This window comes from Polypterus senegalus, chromosome 4 (genome assembly GCF_016835505.1).
Source record: "Polypterus senegalus isolate Bchr_013 chromosome 4, ASM1683550v1, whole genome shotgun sequence".
In the NCBI taxonomy this organism is placed as follows: domain Eukaryota; kingdom Metazoa; phylum Chordata; class Cladistia; order Polypteriformes; family Polypteridae; genus Polypterus; species Polypterus senegalus.
In genome coordinates, this window is record NC_053157.1 from 186097075 (window position 1) to 186114300 (window position 17226).

General features: G+C 37.8%; 2 protein-coding genes across 3 annotated transcripts in view; both read right to left on the minus strand.

Moving 5' to 3' along the window:
- The window catches only part of uvssa (UV-stimulated scaffold protein A), a 125225-nt gene extending 115925 nt beyond the window's left edge, over positions 1-9300 (minus strand). Inside the window, exons 1-5 of one of the 2 annotated variants that reach the window (XM_039751772.1) lie at positions 9215-9300; positions 7484-7593; positions 5544-5877; positions 3055-3175; positions 1519-1935 (exon numbers count right to left, since the gene is read on the minus strand). In XM_039751772.1, the coding sequence (XP_039607706.1) occupies positions 1519-1935; positions 3055-3175; positions 5544-5877; positions 7484-7593 (982 nt within the window). In that variant the 5' untranslated portion in view covers positions 9215-9300. Of the gene's footprint in view, positions 1-1518; positions 1936-3054; positions 3176-5543; positions 5878-7483; positions 7594-9214 lie in introns of those variants that run through there. The other variant, XM_039751773.1, reaches the window with a different exon arrangement.
- LOC120528778 (UV-stimulated scaffold protein A-like) lies at positions 7758-13812 on the minus strand. Its single transcript, XM_039752912.1, has 4 exons — positions 13702-13812; positions 11972-12081; positions 10300-10360; positions 7758-7772 (listed from the first exon to the last, which is right to left on the minus strand). The coding sequence occupies exons 1-4, from the start codon at positions 13786-13788 to the stop codon at positions 7758-7760; spliced, it is 273 nt and encodes a 90-aa protein (XP_039608846.1). The 5' UTR covers positions 13789-13812.
- Positions 13813-17226: the final 3414 nt, after the last annotated feature.

Here is a 17226-nt window from a genome sequence, read left to right on the forward strand (position 1 = left end):
AATCACGTGGGGGCCGCCTTCCTGGTTGGTTTGGGGGCCACGGGTTCAGGGCATGGAAGCTCCACCATGTAGGGGCCCGTGGTCACCGCCAGGAGGCGCCCCAATGCCTTGGGGACCCTGGACCTCAGCACTTCCGCCTGCTGGGGGGGAAGAGAAGCAGGGACACCCGGAGAGCTTCCGGGAGAACAACCGGCACTTCCACCACGCTGGGGCGTGTCAGCGGGAGATTGCCGGGGAGCACCTGGAGCTCATCCGGGTGCGGATAAAAGGGGCCGCCTCCCTTCATTCAGGGCAAGAGTCGGGAGCGGAGAGGACTGAGCTGGAGAAGGCAAGTGGGCAGCCTGAAGAGAGTGAAAGGAAGGCATTGTGTGGCCAGGACTTTGGGGGTTTGTGGTGCACATATTTATTGTAAATAAACGCGTTTGTGGGTGACATGAACATGTCTGCCTGTCTGTGTCCGGGTCAACTTCCACAATATATATAGCAAAATACCCACGCTTGGCAGCGGAGAAGTAAAAAGAAAAGGAAACATTTTAATAATAGCGTAACATGATTGACAACGTAATTGTTTTGTCATTAGTATTGCTGGCATATATATATATATATATATATATATATATATATATATATATACACACATACATACATACATACATACATGTGTACATATATACACACACACACATATACTATGGGGTGCCAAACAGGCAAATACATTGATTTTCTGAATATATAAAGTCAGCGTCGAAATATATAAAGTCAGAGCTGGAATATATAAAGTCAAAACCTGAATATATAAAGTCAGCGTCAGAATTTATAAAGTCATTCCTGATTATATAAAGTCAACATCAGAGTATATGAACTCATTCCTGAATATATAAAGTCAAAGTCAAAATATATTGATTGAAACGACTCTGAACTGAACTAAGTTAACAAAAACGTATTCAGAAAAATAAATTAAAAAACACTGTTCGGTTAATGTTTTGAAAATGATGCATGTGCCCTGCCCAGGATTGGTTCCTGCCTTGCGCCCAGTGTTGGCTGGGATTGGCTCCAGCAGACCCCCGTGACCCTGTGGTCGGATTCAGCAGGTTGGGAAATGGATATTCCAGCGCTGACTTTGTATATTCTGACGCTGACTTTATATATTTAGTTCCAGTTATGACCATTACGCGTAGAATTTCGAAATTAAACCTGCCCAACTTTTGTAAGTAAGCTGTAAGGAATGAGCCTGCCAAATTTCAGCCTTCTACCTACACGGGAAGTTGGAGAATTAGTGATGAGTCAGTGAGTAAATCAGTCAGTGAGTGAGTCAGTGAGGGCTTTGCCTTTTATTAGTATGCATGTATGTTATATATATCACACACACACACACACATACTTAACGATACCTACATGAATATTATATACTGTATATTTTTAACATGCTGCCAAAACTGCAAAATTGCATGCAAAATGTGCAACATCTAAGAACTGCAACTGTAAATGAAACAAAAATTACCAAAGCATCAATCTCACCTGAGGATATGTCCAGATCAAGGCTGTATTTATATGAAATAATGCCATTATTCCGGAGGAATGTTTCATTATCATGGCCAGAATTTTGCTCAGTATCAGACTCATCATCACTGCTATCCTTAGTTTGCTGGTTGGCCATGTGCTTTACAGTGGGCTCACTTACTTTCCTGTCTTCTGACGACATGGACATAGGTAGAAGATCCTTACTACAACATGGCACTTCATCATCAATATCAATATCAGGCGGGACCAACTGCTTATTACTTATCAACTGAGTAGATGTAGACTTTTCAAAATTATTTTGTTTGTATGATGAGGGTATAAAATCATCCAAAGTAAAATCAGCAGGATCCAACAACAGAAGCTTAAAGCAATTGTCAATTTCAGTCAGACATTCCTGAATCTCTGAGGCCATTTCTGTTAAAATAAAATGCATCTTTGTTATTTGCAAATTCATAAAACCTTTTCCAACTTAAAAATATTATAGCTGAAAATTACTTCATACTACATTATATTTTAAACACAATGTAAAAATACTAAAGATGGATTGCTCAGAATATTCATTCTTGATTTAAAGTTTTTGCAAGTAGCTTAATATAATCATTGGAAATATGTACTTACACTGTGATATCTTCTAAATAAAATGTAAATGTGAGTATATTATTTCAATATTTGGTGATCTTGAAAACGAGTCCTGTCAGCGATTATTCACAGATGTGCTATAGCCAAATATATACGGATCTGGATCACAAATGTTATTGTTTTCTATGCAATGAACATACAGAATACACCTTAAGCTGCTCGGCAGACTCATTTTTTGCTGCCTGCTCAACGACAAAGCAAATTACCAATACTGGATTTAAAATGTAGGCGTTGCCAATTCACACTAAGGGTAAGATATTCATATACCAAACAGATTGTTCAATGTACTATGGTGGTAAAAATAATGATAGATATGCATATAAAAAAGCAAACAAAATAGTACAGAAATTAAAAACAAGATGAAAAAACCTATAACTTAACTTGATTATAAGCCAAATTATTAGGATGTCACTGCTCTATAGATGCTACAAGCTTGAAGTCAGAATACACTGGATTTAGGAAGCAGAACAGCAGACTTTTTCTTTAATAAAGAAAAAATAAAATAAAAATCCAAGCTGGCTCATTAAAACAAATTTACAATCAGTTCATTTAACTCTGATTTTATCAATGGGTAAAAAGGAACTGAGTTTAAAATAGCAAAAATGTAAAGTAAAAATGGTTTATAAAATACACAACACCAACAGAGAAAACTGATTTCTGTATATTTGAGTGATGATGATAAAGCTGTGCAAATACCATGTGCAACTGTGCTGCATTAGGACAACTACCTTTGTGCACATGCTGGGAGAAAATAACAATACAGAATTTTGCATAAATTCTAAACGTGAACAGATATGACCAATGCTAATAATATGTAAAAGTTGGAGACAAAAGAATTCTTAGGTTATTCAAATAAACCAAATGATTCTGGGAAGATGGAAAAAATAGACAGACCTCCCATTTCTTTTTCAACTTTACAAACTTTATCCTTGTATATGTTTTCAAGCCTCTTCTGTTTTTCTTCTGCTTTCTTCCTTTCTGCCAGAGTCCTAGCTTCTACATCATTGAAATCAACCTAAAAAGAGCAATGCACAGAATAAAAAATAAAATACCTTTAGGAATTCCTAATGTGGCTTTTCATTAATGCAACTGAAAACAGTTCCAGCTTACAGCTAAAATTTGCCATTAGCAGAGATGCAGACATAAGCATGATCACCCAATTATTTAAAGCAAGACTATAATACAAAATAAGATTGTAATTCTAACACCTCAAAATATGACAACAGCAGTTTTGCAAAATGACAAAAACTGTAGTCATTCCAGGAAAGTTGCATTGTGTTGTCAGCTGGGGATGATCCTGTGCTAATTTAGTCTTAGTTTTTTTACCGTAAATACATACTAACTTTTGGGTTTTGTGCTGTTACAGTGTGCAGACTAGCATCGGATCAAGAATAAGACTGAGTGCAGTTGCTTTTTTTGTGCCAGTGAAGGGGAGCAAAGCTGAGTACTAACTTGGACCACCTCATGAAAAGGTTTAATGGATTTAGTACAGTGGGCAATGTTGAAAAATGAACTTTGCACACATTAGACAGACTGTCACAAACATGTAAAGGCACATGTCATTAAAAAAAAATATGGAAACCATATTTGGACTGAAGTATGGCGAAATTACAATCTATGCCATGAAGAATTACAGAAGTTCTGAAGGCAAAAGAGGGTCCATCCCAGTACAAGTAATAAATAAAGTGGCTGGTGAGTGTACATCGCTACTGTAGAACCACTGCAAATTACAACATCTAGGAGTGCTATGTTGATAGAAATCCATCCAATTTAACTGCAGCAATAATTAAATTAAAAACTGCTTCCATAATGAATTAAGTGTAAGTACTCTTTTTTCTTTATAAATAATCCCTTTAAGAATCATATCATTATTGTTTACAAGATGTTATTAAAGATGAAAACTGGTCCATGATTATCTGTCAGGAGTTTAGACTTGACAGGAACAAAAGCGTGCACTTCAATAAAGATGCAAAGACTTCAGATATCCACCTTAAGGCTGCCTAAAATAAACTTCCTCGAGAGGCAAAGCAGCAAATGTAAAATGAATCCACATTTAATTTTCTGTGAAAGTGGCTCAGATTTTTTTAATAAAGCAGTCTATAAACACACACCACTGCCAAACCCATTTCTTCTCCAAAAAGTCCAAAAGGGTGTCTTTTCCACCCTGTCAGGAAGATATGACAGGTTGAATGCATCTGTCTGCACTGCAGAATCCTTGAGATCTATGTTGGCTTCAAAAGGTGGCAGTGCACGTTTAAGTAATTTTAAGTGTATAATAAGCAGATATGACTTTTTTTTTTTAAATAAAGTAACTTTAAAAGAAGGATTTATATACTGTAATGTATCTTTATTATATTTAATCTGAGGTTGGAAATACTGATTGTTGGTGACAGTGGAAGATCATATAAATATGCAGAGTCAAATAACATGAACACAACTGATCAAATACAAATTATAGATAACCCATGGGACAAAGACTTTCTGACAATCAGTGGGTACTCATTTTAAACTTTGATGTCTAGGTATTAACGAAACTAAACCTACAGGCATTCTCCTTGCTTACAGATTTGTAGAACTTTGCATACTGTGCTCTTTATCATTTTTATCAACGTTAAGCTCAGTTTTTGTTTTTTAAGTTTTACTGTGATAAAACACCCATAATGACAAGTACTACAGTAAATTCAGAAAAAAACAAATATAAACTGACACACAGCCTAGCTGCTGAGGTGTTGAGAGAAAGAAGTGTAGGCCACTAAAAGTGATAATTTTGCGGTAAAGTTTATACAGGTGATAAATTAAAAATGGACAGTGCAAAGAAAAATGTAAATAAGGAATGTGTCCGGAGGACAACAGCAGCATACAAAATGTTACCTTCTTTTTTAGGAATATAATTATGCAATAAAAACAACTTTAAAAGAATAAACATATACTTCACATTTGAAATAGTTTTACGTTTCTTCCACAAACCTTTAGCCAAGCACTAATCACTGTCTTTCCAAAACAAAATAAGGACTTTATCAACGTTAAGCTCAGTTTTTGTTTTTTAAGTTTTACTGTGATAAAACACCCATAATGACAAGTACTACAGTAAATTCAGAAAAAACAAATATATTTCTGCAGCAGACAAAAATGAGTATAATATTCCCTTATAGTGAAGAAGACAAACCTGCATGCTTCCGTTACAATATATGCAAAGGGGTAACATTGCAGGAGTGAATTTAGAACATTGGTGGAAAATTGAAACAAATATAGATCTTTAGGCTTTCCTGAGCAAACTAGCTTAAAAATGTAGTAAGTGTTTGATTGGGAAAAGAATGAAGTGAAGAAAAACTAGATTTTAAACAATTAAGTTTTGGAATATAAAAACAGTAATTGTTCCTTACCTTTTTAACATGCCTTAGAAAATTGTACCCTACAGCAAGCTTCTTGTAGGCTTCTCCATACTTGCTCTGCCATTCTTGTACTGACTTTATGGCCATTATCTTCAGTTTCTGAGCAGCTTCCTTAGGTGGAGGGAGAGGCTGTTCAGCAGGGTCTGTCTCAACCGTTAGTTCCAGGAATTCTTGAAAATTGGAGACAAGAAGAGATCGGAAATGGTGTGACCTAGCAAAAAGTTCATCCGCTATTTGAAATGCGGACAAGCGAATCTCTGCATGGTCTTCATTTAACTGGGTCATGATTAAGTGGTAGATATGATCAATATATTCATTAGAAGATCTGTAAAATAGAACAGAAAAATGTTTTCTTGATTTACAACAGTTAATTGAATCAAAAGATACAATTCCAGACAAGCAGCTTAATTCAAATAAACATTAGGCATTATACTGTATGTGCAAATTAGATCTCTCAACAAATCAGTCCAGTAACCCTATTATCAAAGTCCTTTTTTCTAATTGATTTTTAAAGTTTGTCCTGTTTAACTACTATTTTGTGGAGCCGTGGGGGACAGCTAGTATTTAAAAAACAGCACACATAGTACAGGACTGAGCTGTTAGCTGAAGGTTGATCAAGCATATGGACCCCACGTAGAAGTGGGAAAAGATGAAGAAATAGAAAAAGCTCTAGCTGTGAATGGACACATATATTACAATACAAGGGATGTTCTACCATCCTACATAATCACATGTCACAGGTGGTTTGGGGGAGGGATGGGGGTGGGGGCCCGGAGGAGGGCTTATGCCTCCTCCAGACCATGTGGGGTGACGCCATAGTGGCTTTGGGGACCACGAAAACTGAGCTTGGAAGCTAAACCCTATAGGGGCCCGTGAGTCACCGCCAAGGGCACCCCAATGCCTTTGGAGCCCTGGCTGGAGTCGGGAGTGCAGAGGACAAGGTCTTGGTGGAGAGGAGTGGAGGCGGCCTGAACAGTAAAAGAGGCATTGTGAGGGCTGGACTTTTGGGGATTTTGGGGTTGTGTGTGCACCGTGTAAATAATAACTGTAAATAAACGCGTGTGTGTGTGTGTGTGTGCTTAAAAACGATGTCCACCAATCTGTGTCCAGGCCATGCTCTACACACATTTATTAAAAGTAATCAGCTAGCTTTGCTAGCAGTGATACACTGGAATCCAAAACAGTTTTGCTTTGACAAACATACAGTATGTTTACTAATCATTTTGAAATGAGAAAAATATTCAGTATTTTATATGGTAAAAATACTGTTTTTGAAATACAGAAATTAGTGTGAATTGAAAAAAGGAAAGAGCAACTCCACAAACAGCAACAGTCACTGAGTAGGTAATTTTAAGTAAGAATGTGTAAGTTATTAGTAGTCCTATGTATATGTGTAGTACAGTAAAAGCATACAAAAACACCACAGTTGGTCTAAGATTTTTAGCTGTATCAACTATATTTTGAAACTCCTTGAATATGGAATGCTCTTTCAAACCATGACAAAAAAAAATTACTGTTCATAAAATTTTTAATTTTTTAATGATGTTTCTCCTTTTTATTTTTTTAAGAGTGTGATTTTTCTTTGAAGGCCTCTGCAATCCTGGAATATACAAGCTATATAAACCTTATGTAAATCTAAAATTTCTAAGATATAAAACCAGTACACTGATATATGTATACTATTTTTCTAACTCAGTTCAGATCACTTTAATATTAACAGAACATTGGTCAAGGGACATAAATAGATACATAATCTCTCTTTTATTCCCATAACAGTTCTATATTGCAATACACTAACATTATGGTATCACTACTGTTGATACTTATTAGATACCACAATACAACAGAGAATCTATATGTATTTAATATAATGAACTGCAGCTAAATAATGGTGACATGAAGAAACCAAAAAAGTAATCAAAAAACCATACTTGCATATTTGTTTCAGCTGCTTCATTTTAGAAGAATCAAGTTGGGGTTGTCCTGAGGTGGTCAGCTCCTCTACTAGAGTGGAAAGTGTCTCCCGCTTTTGATTGTCCATCTGACATTAAAAAGGTAAAAGTAATTAAATTTCTTTTTAAACTTGACAATTACAGCATGTTATCTATCAGTTTTGCAACATTTTTATTCACTACTGTGAGCATGGTAGTTTATAAAAAGAAATGTATAAAAACAATAATGCAAGGATGGAGGAGTTTAAATGTCTTAATACAAAAACTGCTAAAATTACAAAACCCAAAACAAAAACTTTAAGTTTACAAATTAAAGTTGTAACAGTCTACAGATGTCACATTTGGGTGTGCTGCATGGATGGACAAAGCAGCCTTGCAGGCAAAAGTGAATTAGGATGCTTTTGGTCTTTTACCTCACTTTGTCCCATCTATAATTAAACAGTACCTCAATCTTCTGCAAATGGTGTTCTCTAGTTTGTAGAGGTTAACAGTTAAACATTTTTCCCCGTGTATTATTGTGAGGTGAGAGGGACTCACCAAGTACGTTGTGGATTGGCCATTTCTCATACAGACTAAGCTTAATTAACACACACACAAACACACAAAATCCAATCATGGTCACACTGCCTATCACTCTTTAGTATTCCACTTGGGGACTCATTAGCTTTGGCTTGAGAAGATCAGAGGTGCCTCGGGTGACTCCGAGACACTGAAGGTTGGTACGTGTTAAAGCTATGTCACATACTATGTGACGTTTCAAGCGATTTTCAGTCAGAAACAGTTGGCTGCATGCTCATGTGAAGCTGGTCATGTAATCCGACATGTCCAATGACTCATTCCAAATGGGCTGCAACACTATACCATAAAATCAAACAGGTTTGATTTTGTCTTTAGTCCAAAGGGCAGGCTTGTGTGCATGAGAGCGGACAACAAATTAATACTCATCTGTAAGTACAATGAATACAATGCAGTTTTGAGGAATATGAAACATGGGGACTTTGGACGTCACAAACACAAGAGGTAGTAGTCTGTCTGGTGTCTTGTGTTTTACATATCACGACAAAATGGAAAAATGAAAACAGGGCAGAGATTAAGAATGAACTACCTCTTAACCCTTCATACAGTGTGCTACTGGCCATCACAAAAAGGGGAGAGCACTACTGTGCTGGAAGATCAAAACTCAATAGGCCAATGTGACATGCCCAGTAATTTTCAGTCTTTTAAATAAACATGGTCCAGCTAGGTGATCAGGAACTGTAGACTTCAAATTTAACATATCCCATGACAAGAAGTTATGTGACATTGGCTTTAGTTATTGCCATTTACCAATGGCACATTACTTGTTACTGTGCTGTTCAATACTGGAGGCATCCCTCCTTGGTCACTAACACTGTGGAAAAAAGTGGCTATTTTCCCACGCCAGGTGCCCTTTATTTACCTAAATCAGCCAAGAAATGCCAAGTATAGAAATTTAAAGCAAAGTAATATTTAGTAAAATTGAATAACAACAGTAAAAAAATAAACTAAATAAATAGAAAAATATAATTCAATGTCAATGCCTGGATATCAAACCCTAATAAAATCCACCCTTTTTTACCCCAGAGTGAAAAAGCTTAAACAATACTTTCCATAAGGTTATGAAAACTGGAGAATACCACCAAAGGAAACATCTGTGCCAGAAAGTGAAAGAAGATGATAAACGGAACTTGCCTTGACTAAGAGTTCAGGATGATACAATAAACACTGCCTCTCGGATTCAGCTGGATGGAGTCTCTGTCTTACCTTTGGGCAGTCCATCGCTTATGTCAAAAGTTCTATGTGGGGATCTAGACCCTGTGATGTTACACAAAACAAATTGGCTAACTACTTTGATGATAGACAGCTTGTCCAAAAGCTTTAATCCTAAAACTATGTACAGTGCATCTGAAAGTATTCACAGCACATCACTTTTTCCACATTTTGTTATGTTACAGCCTTATTCCAAAATGGATTAAATTCATTTTCTTCCTCAGAATTCTACACACAACACCCCATAATGACGTGAAAAATATTTACTTGAGATTTTTGCAAATTTATTAAAAATAAAAAAAAATTGAGAAACCACATGTACATTGTAAGTATGTAAGTATTCACAGCCTTTACCATGAAGCTCAAAATTGAGCTCAGGTGCATCCTGTTTCCCTGATCATCCTGGAGATGTTTCTGCAGCTTAATTGGTGTCCACCTGTAGTAAATTCAGTTGATTGGACATGATGTGGAAAGGCACACACCTGTCTATATAAGGTCCCACAGTTGACATTTCATGTCAGAGCACAAACCAAGCATGAAGTCAAAGGAACTGTCTGTTAACCTCCAAGATAGGATTGTCTCGAGGCACAAATCTGGGGAAGGTTACAGAAAAATTTCTGCTGCTTTGATGGTCTTAATGAGCACAGTGGCCTCCATCATCCGTAAGTGGAAGAAGTTCGAAACCACCAGGGGCCTCATGTATAAACGGTGCGTACGCACAGAAATGTTGCGTAAGAACTTTTCCACGTTCAAATCGCATGTATAAAACCTACACTTGGTGTAAAGCCACGCACTTTTCCACGGTACCTCATGCCTTGTCGACGAAGTTCTCCGCCGGTTTTGCAAACTGGCGGCACCCAGCGCCAAAGCAGTGCTACTGTTCTTGTGTGATTACTCATTATTTTCATGACGCGCTTTATAAATACACAGAAACTAACCGCATATTGTTTATTAGTGTAATGCATCTGATTGTAATTAACTCGTAACAATATAATGGTCCAGGGAACAGCCATATTTAACTGGGTCATGATTAAGTGGTAGATATGATCAATATATTCATTAGAAGATCTGTAAAATAGAACAGAAAAATGTTTTCTTGATTTACAACAGTTAATTGAATCAAAAGATACAATTCCAGACAAGCAGCTTAATTCAAATAAACATTAGGCATTATACTGTATGTGCAAATTAGATCTCTCAACAAATCAGTCCAGTAACCCTATTATCAAAGTCCTTTTTTCTAATTGATTTTTAAAGTTTGTCCTGTTTAACTACTATTTTGTGGAGCCGTGGGGGACAGCTAGTATTTAAAAAACAGCACACATAGTACAGGACTGAGCTGTTAGCTGAAGGTTGATCAAGCATATGGACCCCACGTAGAAGTGGGAAAAGATGAAGAAATAGAAAAAGCTCTAGCTGTGAATGGACACATATATTACAATACAAGGGATGTTCTACCATCCTACATAATCACATGTCACAGGTGGTTTGGGGGGAGGGATGGGGGGGTGGGGGGCGCCCGGAGGAGGGCTTATGCCTTCTCCAGACCATGTGGGGGTGACGCCATAGTGGCTTTGGGGACCACGAAAACTGAGCTTGGAAGCTAAACCCTATAGGGGCCCGTAGTCACCGCCAAGGGGCACCCCAATGCCTTTGGAGCCCTGGCTGGAGTCGGGAGTGCAGAGGACAAGGTCTTGGTGGAGAGGAGTGGAGGCGGCCTGAACAGTAAAAGAGGCATTGTGAGGCCTGGACTTTTGGGGGATTTTTGGGGGTTGTGTGTGCACCGTGTAAATAATAACTGTAAATAAACGTGTGTGTGTGTGTGCTTAAAAACGATGTCCACCAATCTGTGTCCAGGCCATGCTCTACACACATTTATTAAAAGTAATCAGCTAGCTTTGCTAGCAGTGATACACTGGAATCCAAAAACAGTTTTGCTTTGACAAACATACAGTATGTTTACTAATCATTTTGAAATGAGAAAAATATTCAGTATTTTATATGGTAAAAATACTGTTTTTGAAATACAGAAATTAGTGTGAATTGAAAAAAGGAAAGAGCAACTCCACAAACAGCAACAGTCACTGAGTAGGTAATTTTAAGTAAGAATGTGTAAGTTATTAGTAGTCCTATGTATATGTGTAGTACAGTAAAAGCATACAAAAACACCACAGTTGGTCTAAGATTTTTAGCTGTATCAACTATATTTTGAAACTCCTTGAATATGGAATGCTCTTTCAAACCATGACAAAAAAAAATTACTGTTCATAAAATTTTTAATTTTTTAATGATGTTTCTCCTTTTTATTTTTTTAAGAGTGTGATTTTTCTTTGAAGGCCTCTGCAATCCTGGAATATACAAGCTATATAAACCTTATGTAAATCTAAAATTTCTAAGATATAAAACCAGTACACTGATATATGTATACTATTTTTCTAACTCAGTTCAGATCACTTTAATATTAACAGAACATTGGTCAAGGGACATAAATAGATACATAATCTCTCTTTTATTCCCATAACAGTTCTATATTGCAATACACTAACATTATGGTATCACTACTGTTGATACTTATTAGATACCACAATACAACAGAGAATCTATATGTATTTAATATAATGAACTGCAGCTAAATAATGGTGACATGAAGAAACCAAAAAAGTAATCAAAAAACCATACTTGCATATTTGTTTCAGCTGCTTCATTTTAGAAGAATCAAGTTGGGGTTGTCCTGAGGTGGTCAGCTCCTCTACTAGAGTGGAAAGTGTCTCCCGCTTTTGATTGTCCATCTGACATTAAAAGGTAAAAGTAATTAAATTTCTTTTTAAACTTGACAATTACAGCATGTTATCTATCAGTTTTGCAACATTTTTATTCACTACTGTGAGCATGGTAGTTTATAAAAAGAAATGTATAAAAACAATAATGCAAGGATGGAGGAGTTTAAATGTCTTAATACAAAAACTGCTAAAATTACAAAACCCAAAACAAAAACTTTAAGTTTACAAATTAAAGTTGTAACAGTCTACAGATGTCACATTTGGGTGTGCTGCATGGATGGACAAAGCAGCCTTGCAGGCAAAAGTGAATTAGGATGCTTTTGGTCTTTTACCTCACTTTGTCCCATCTATAATTAAACAGTACCTCAATCTTCTGCAAATGGTGTTCTCTAGTTTGTAGAGGTTAACAGTTAAACATTTTTCCCCGTGTATTATTGTGAGGTGAGAGGGACTCACCAAGTACGTTGTGGATTGGCCATTTCTCATACAGACTAAGCTTAATTAACACACACAAAAACACACAAAATCCAATCATGGTCACACTGCCTATCACTCTTTAGTATTCCACTTGGGGACTCATTAGCTTTGGCTTGAGAAGATCAGAGGTGCCTCGGGTGACTCCGAGACACTGAAGGTTGGTACGTGTTAAAGCTATGTCACATACTATGTGACGTTTCAAGCGATTTTCAGTCAGAAACAGTTGGCTGCATGCTCATGTGAAGCTGGTCATGTAATCCGACATGTCCAATGACTCATTCCAAATGGGCTGCAACACTATACCATAAAATCAAACAGGTTTGATTTTGTCTTTAGTCAAAGGGCAGGCTTGTGTGCATGAGAGCGGACAACAAATTAATACTCATCTGTAAGTACAATGAATACAATGCAGTTTTGAGGAATATGAAACATGGGGACTTTGGACGTCACAAACACAAGAGGTAGTAGTCTGTCTGGTGTCTTGTGTTTTACATATCACGACAAAATGGAAAAATGAAAACAGGGCAGAGATTAAGAATGAACTACCTCTTAACCCTTCATACAGTGTGCTACTGGCCATCACAAAAAGGGGAGAGCACTACTGTGCTGGAAGATCAAAACTCAATAGGCCAATGTGACATGCCCAGTAATTTTCAGTCTTTTAAATAAACATGGTCCAGCTAGGTGATCAGGAACTGTAGACTTCAAATTTAACATATCCCATGACAAGAAGTTATGTGACATTGGCTTTAGTTATTGCCATTTACCAATGGCACATTACTTGTTACTGTGCTGTTCAATACTGGAGGCATCCCTCCTTGGTCACTAACACTGTGGAAAAAAGTGGCTATTTTCCCACGCCAGGTGCCCTTTATTTACCTAAATCAGCCAAGAAATGCCAAGTATAGAAATTTAAAGCAAAGTAATATTTAGTAAAATTGAATAACAACAGTAAAAAAATAAACTAAATAAATAGAAAAATATAATTCAATGTCAATGCCTGGATATCAAACCCTAATAAAATCCACCCTTTTTTACCCCCAGAGTGAAAAAGCTTAAACAATACTTTCCATAAGGTTATGAAAACTGGAGAATACCACCAAAGGAAACATCTGTGCCAGAAAGTGAAAGAAGATGATAAACGGAACTTGCCTTGACTAAGAGTTCAGGATGATACAATAAACACTGCCTCTCGGATTCAGCTGGATGGAGTCTCTGTCTTACCTTTGGGCAGTCCATCGTTTATGTCAAAAGTTCTATGTGGGGTTCTAGACCCTGTGATGTTACACAAAAACAAATTGGCTAACTACTTTGATGATAGACAGCTTGTCCAAAAAGCTTTAATCCTAAAACTATGTACAGTGCATCCGGAAAGTATTCACAGCACATCACTTTTTCCACATTTTGTTATGTTACAGCCTTATTCCAAAATGGATTAAATTCATTTTCTTCCTCAGAATTCTACACACAACACCCCATAATGACGTGAAAAATATTTACTTGAGATTTTTGCAAATTTATTAAAAATAAAAAAAAATTGAGAAACCACATGTACATTGTAAGTATGTAAGTATTCACAGCCTTTACCATGAAGCTCAAAATTGAGCTCAGGTGCATCCTGTTTCCCCTGATCATCCTGGAGATGTTTCTGCAGCTTAATTGGTGTCCACCTGTAGTAAATTCAGTTGATTGGACATGATGTGGAAAGGCACACACCTGTCTATATAAGGTCCCACAGTTGACATTTCATGTCAGAGCACAAACCAAGCATGAAGTCAAAGGAACTGTCTGTTAACCTCCAAGATAGGATTGTCTCGAGGCACAAATCTGGGGAAGGTTACAGAAAAATTTCTGCTGCTTTGATGGTCTTAATGAGCACAGTGGCCTCCATCATCCGTAAGTGGAAGAAGTTCGAAACCACCAGGGGCCTCATGTATAAACGGTGCGTACGCACAGAAATGTTGCGTAAGAACTTTTCCACGTTCAAATCGCGATGTATAAAACCTACACTTGGTGTAAAGCCACGCACTTTTCCACGGTACCTCGTGCCTTGTCGTACGCAAGTTCTCCGCTCGGTTTTGCAAACTGGCGGCACCCAGCGTCAAAGCAGTGCTACTGTTCTTGTGTGATTACTCATTATTTTCATGACGCGGCTTTATAAATACACAGAAACTAACCGCATATTGTTTATTAGTGTAATGCATCTGATTGTAATTAACTCGTAACAATATAATGGTCCAGGGAACAGCCATAGTATTCCAAATACCATAACTGCTTTAGCGTTGTTACTCTCACTTCTTCTTCTTCTTCTTCTTTCAGCTCCTCCCGTTAGGAGTTGCCACAGCGGATCATCTTTTTCCATATTGCTCTCACTGCACGACTCGGAGTATTTATATCACTGTATCTGAGTGTGAATCACAGCAGCAACTGATCGGAAAGAGAATTATCGGTATACAGCTTTAAAGACACGCTGTCTCAGCCACTGCAAAATGTTTTAAAGCCTTTCCTGTACAGACCTCTCGGTTCAGAAACAGTTTAATCCCAAGAACTTTAAATGCACTCAATCAATTGCTCCTTGTAGAACTGTTTGTACTTATAAGTACAATCACCCCACTGTAAACTTGCACTACAGTTATAATATCTCACAACCTGAGCCACTTTATAAAGCGTATTTACATATGATGACGATATCATTTTAAGGTGAAATGCAGCAAAATATGTTTGTTAAATTATACACATAAAACTTTAACTTCATTTAAATAATCTATATTCTTCACTGGGAGTGTCGTGAAGGATAGAATAATTAAACATGTACTACGAAGATATTTCAATGTTCTTTAAACGCTTTTGAAGAATCGGCTAAGCTTACAGATGGCTTAACTTCTATTACAGAGCTGATTGTGTGGCGATCGGTTACTTGGGGAAAGAAAAGCAAGGACTCTTGGGGCGGCTACGCCAATATATATTGAATATAAAACAGAAAGAGAAAATAACAACACAGCTAAAAGCAGCGACAAATTTCGACAAAAGATAAATGCTTGTCATGAGCACGAGGCTCATGAAACACATGTTTAATAATGTGCTTTAGCTCCTATCATCATGAAAATGACATCACGTATACATCTCAGTATTTTAGTTATTCAGAGAGCTGTAATATCACAAATGTAATGGACTCTGTGTCCAGTTGGAGGAAGAGAGCCAGTTTAAGAAGCAAGTAGTGATTCACACACATAGATCACATACGAGTAGAAGATCAAATACAAAACAAAGCATTTAACGTGCTACTTTAATTACGATGTAAATTTTGAGAAACTGGTTAATTAAACGATTTTAAGATGAAGTTTATAATGTTCTACTAAATGACAAAATAAACTACGTGATTAAAGTGGAAAATTCGAGATTAAAGTTGACATTTCGTGCTTTTTCCCCACCGTGTGCCTTTTTTCTCTGTACCCTAATAAGCTTTCATATGACACTCAGACAGTGGGCTTACAACTCGGCTTTTCACGGCAACTTTGATATGTGACTTCTTTTTTATTTCCGGCACTGTGCGATTTTGTGAATGTGAGCTTTCAAGTTTCTCCAACACGCTATGTCACTCGATCAACTTCATTTTGTTGATTATACCACGGTTTATTTGAACAAATAGTATGTTTTTCCTTTGCCTCCACTCGGTATTCGCTGAAATTCTTATATTTTCCCCGTGCTTTTCCCATTGTCTTTTCACAGAAGGCTGTGCTTAAGGGCGATTTATATTGATTTGCATATTCAAATAGCGTAATTCTGGGAGGATTTGGGCGTTACAAAATGCGGCGTGCACGCGTTAGTTTTCACGCTGATCGGGATTTATGTAGCGGAAGAACGTGGAAGTTGGAGTACGCACAGATTCCTGCATCTGGATTTTTCTGTGCGTAAGCACATTTCGGCTTTTGTGCTTACGCCATGTTATAGTGCGAGTTCTACGCACGGCATTATACATGAGGCCCCAGGACTCTTCCTAGAGCTGGCCGGCCATCTAAACTGAGCGATCGGGGAAGAAGGGCCTTAATCAGGGAGGTGCCCAAGAACCTGAGGGTCACTCTGTCAGAGCTCCAGAGGTCCTCTGTGGAGAGAGGAGAACCATCTCTGCAGCAATCCACCAATCAGGCCTGTATAGTAGAGTGGCCAGATGGAAGCCGCTCCTTAGTAAAAGGCACACGGCAGCCCGCCTGGAGTTTGCCAAAAGGCACCTGAAGGACTCTCAGACCATGAGAAACAAAATTCTCTGGTCTGATGAGACAAAGATTGAACTCTTTAGTGTGAATGCCAGGCGTCACGTTTGGAGGAAACCAGGCACTGCACATCACCAGGCCAATACCATCCCAACAGTGAAGCGTGGTGGTGGCAGCATCATGCTGTGGGGATGTTTTTCAGTGGCAGGAACTGGGAGACTAGTCAGGATAAAGGGAAAGATGACTGCAGCAGTGTACAGAGACATCCTGGATGAAAACCTGCTCCAGAGCGCTCTTGACCTCAGACTGGGGTGACGGTTCATCTTTCAGCAGGACAACGACCCTAAGCACACAGCCAAGATATCAAAGGAGTGGCTCTGGAGAGATCTTAAAATGGCTGTGTACCGACGCTTCCCATCTAACCTGATGGAGCTTGAGAGGTGCTGCAAAGAGGAATGGGTGAAAC

Coding starts and splice junctions, on each gene's coding strand:
- LOC120528778 (XM_039752912.1), bottom strand. CDS start 13,788: ATGGACTGCCCAAAGGTAAGACAGAGACTCCATCCAGCTGAATCCGAG. Junction 12,082..13,701: donor ATCCTGAACTCTTAGTCAAG/GCAAGTTCCGTT, acceptor TTTTAATGTCAG/ATGGACAATCAAAAGCGGGA. Junction 10,361..11,971: donor CAGCTGAAACAAATATGCAA/GTATGGTTTTTT, acceptor TCTATTTTACAG/ATCTTCTAATGAATATATTG.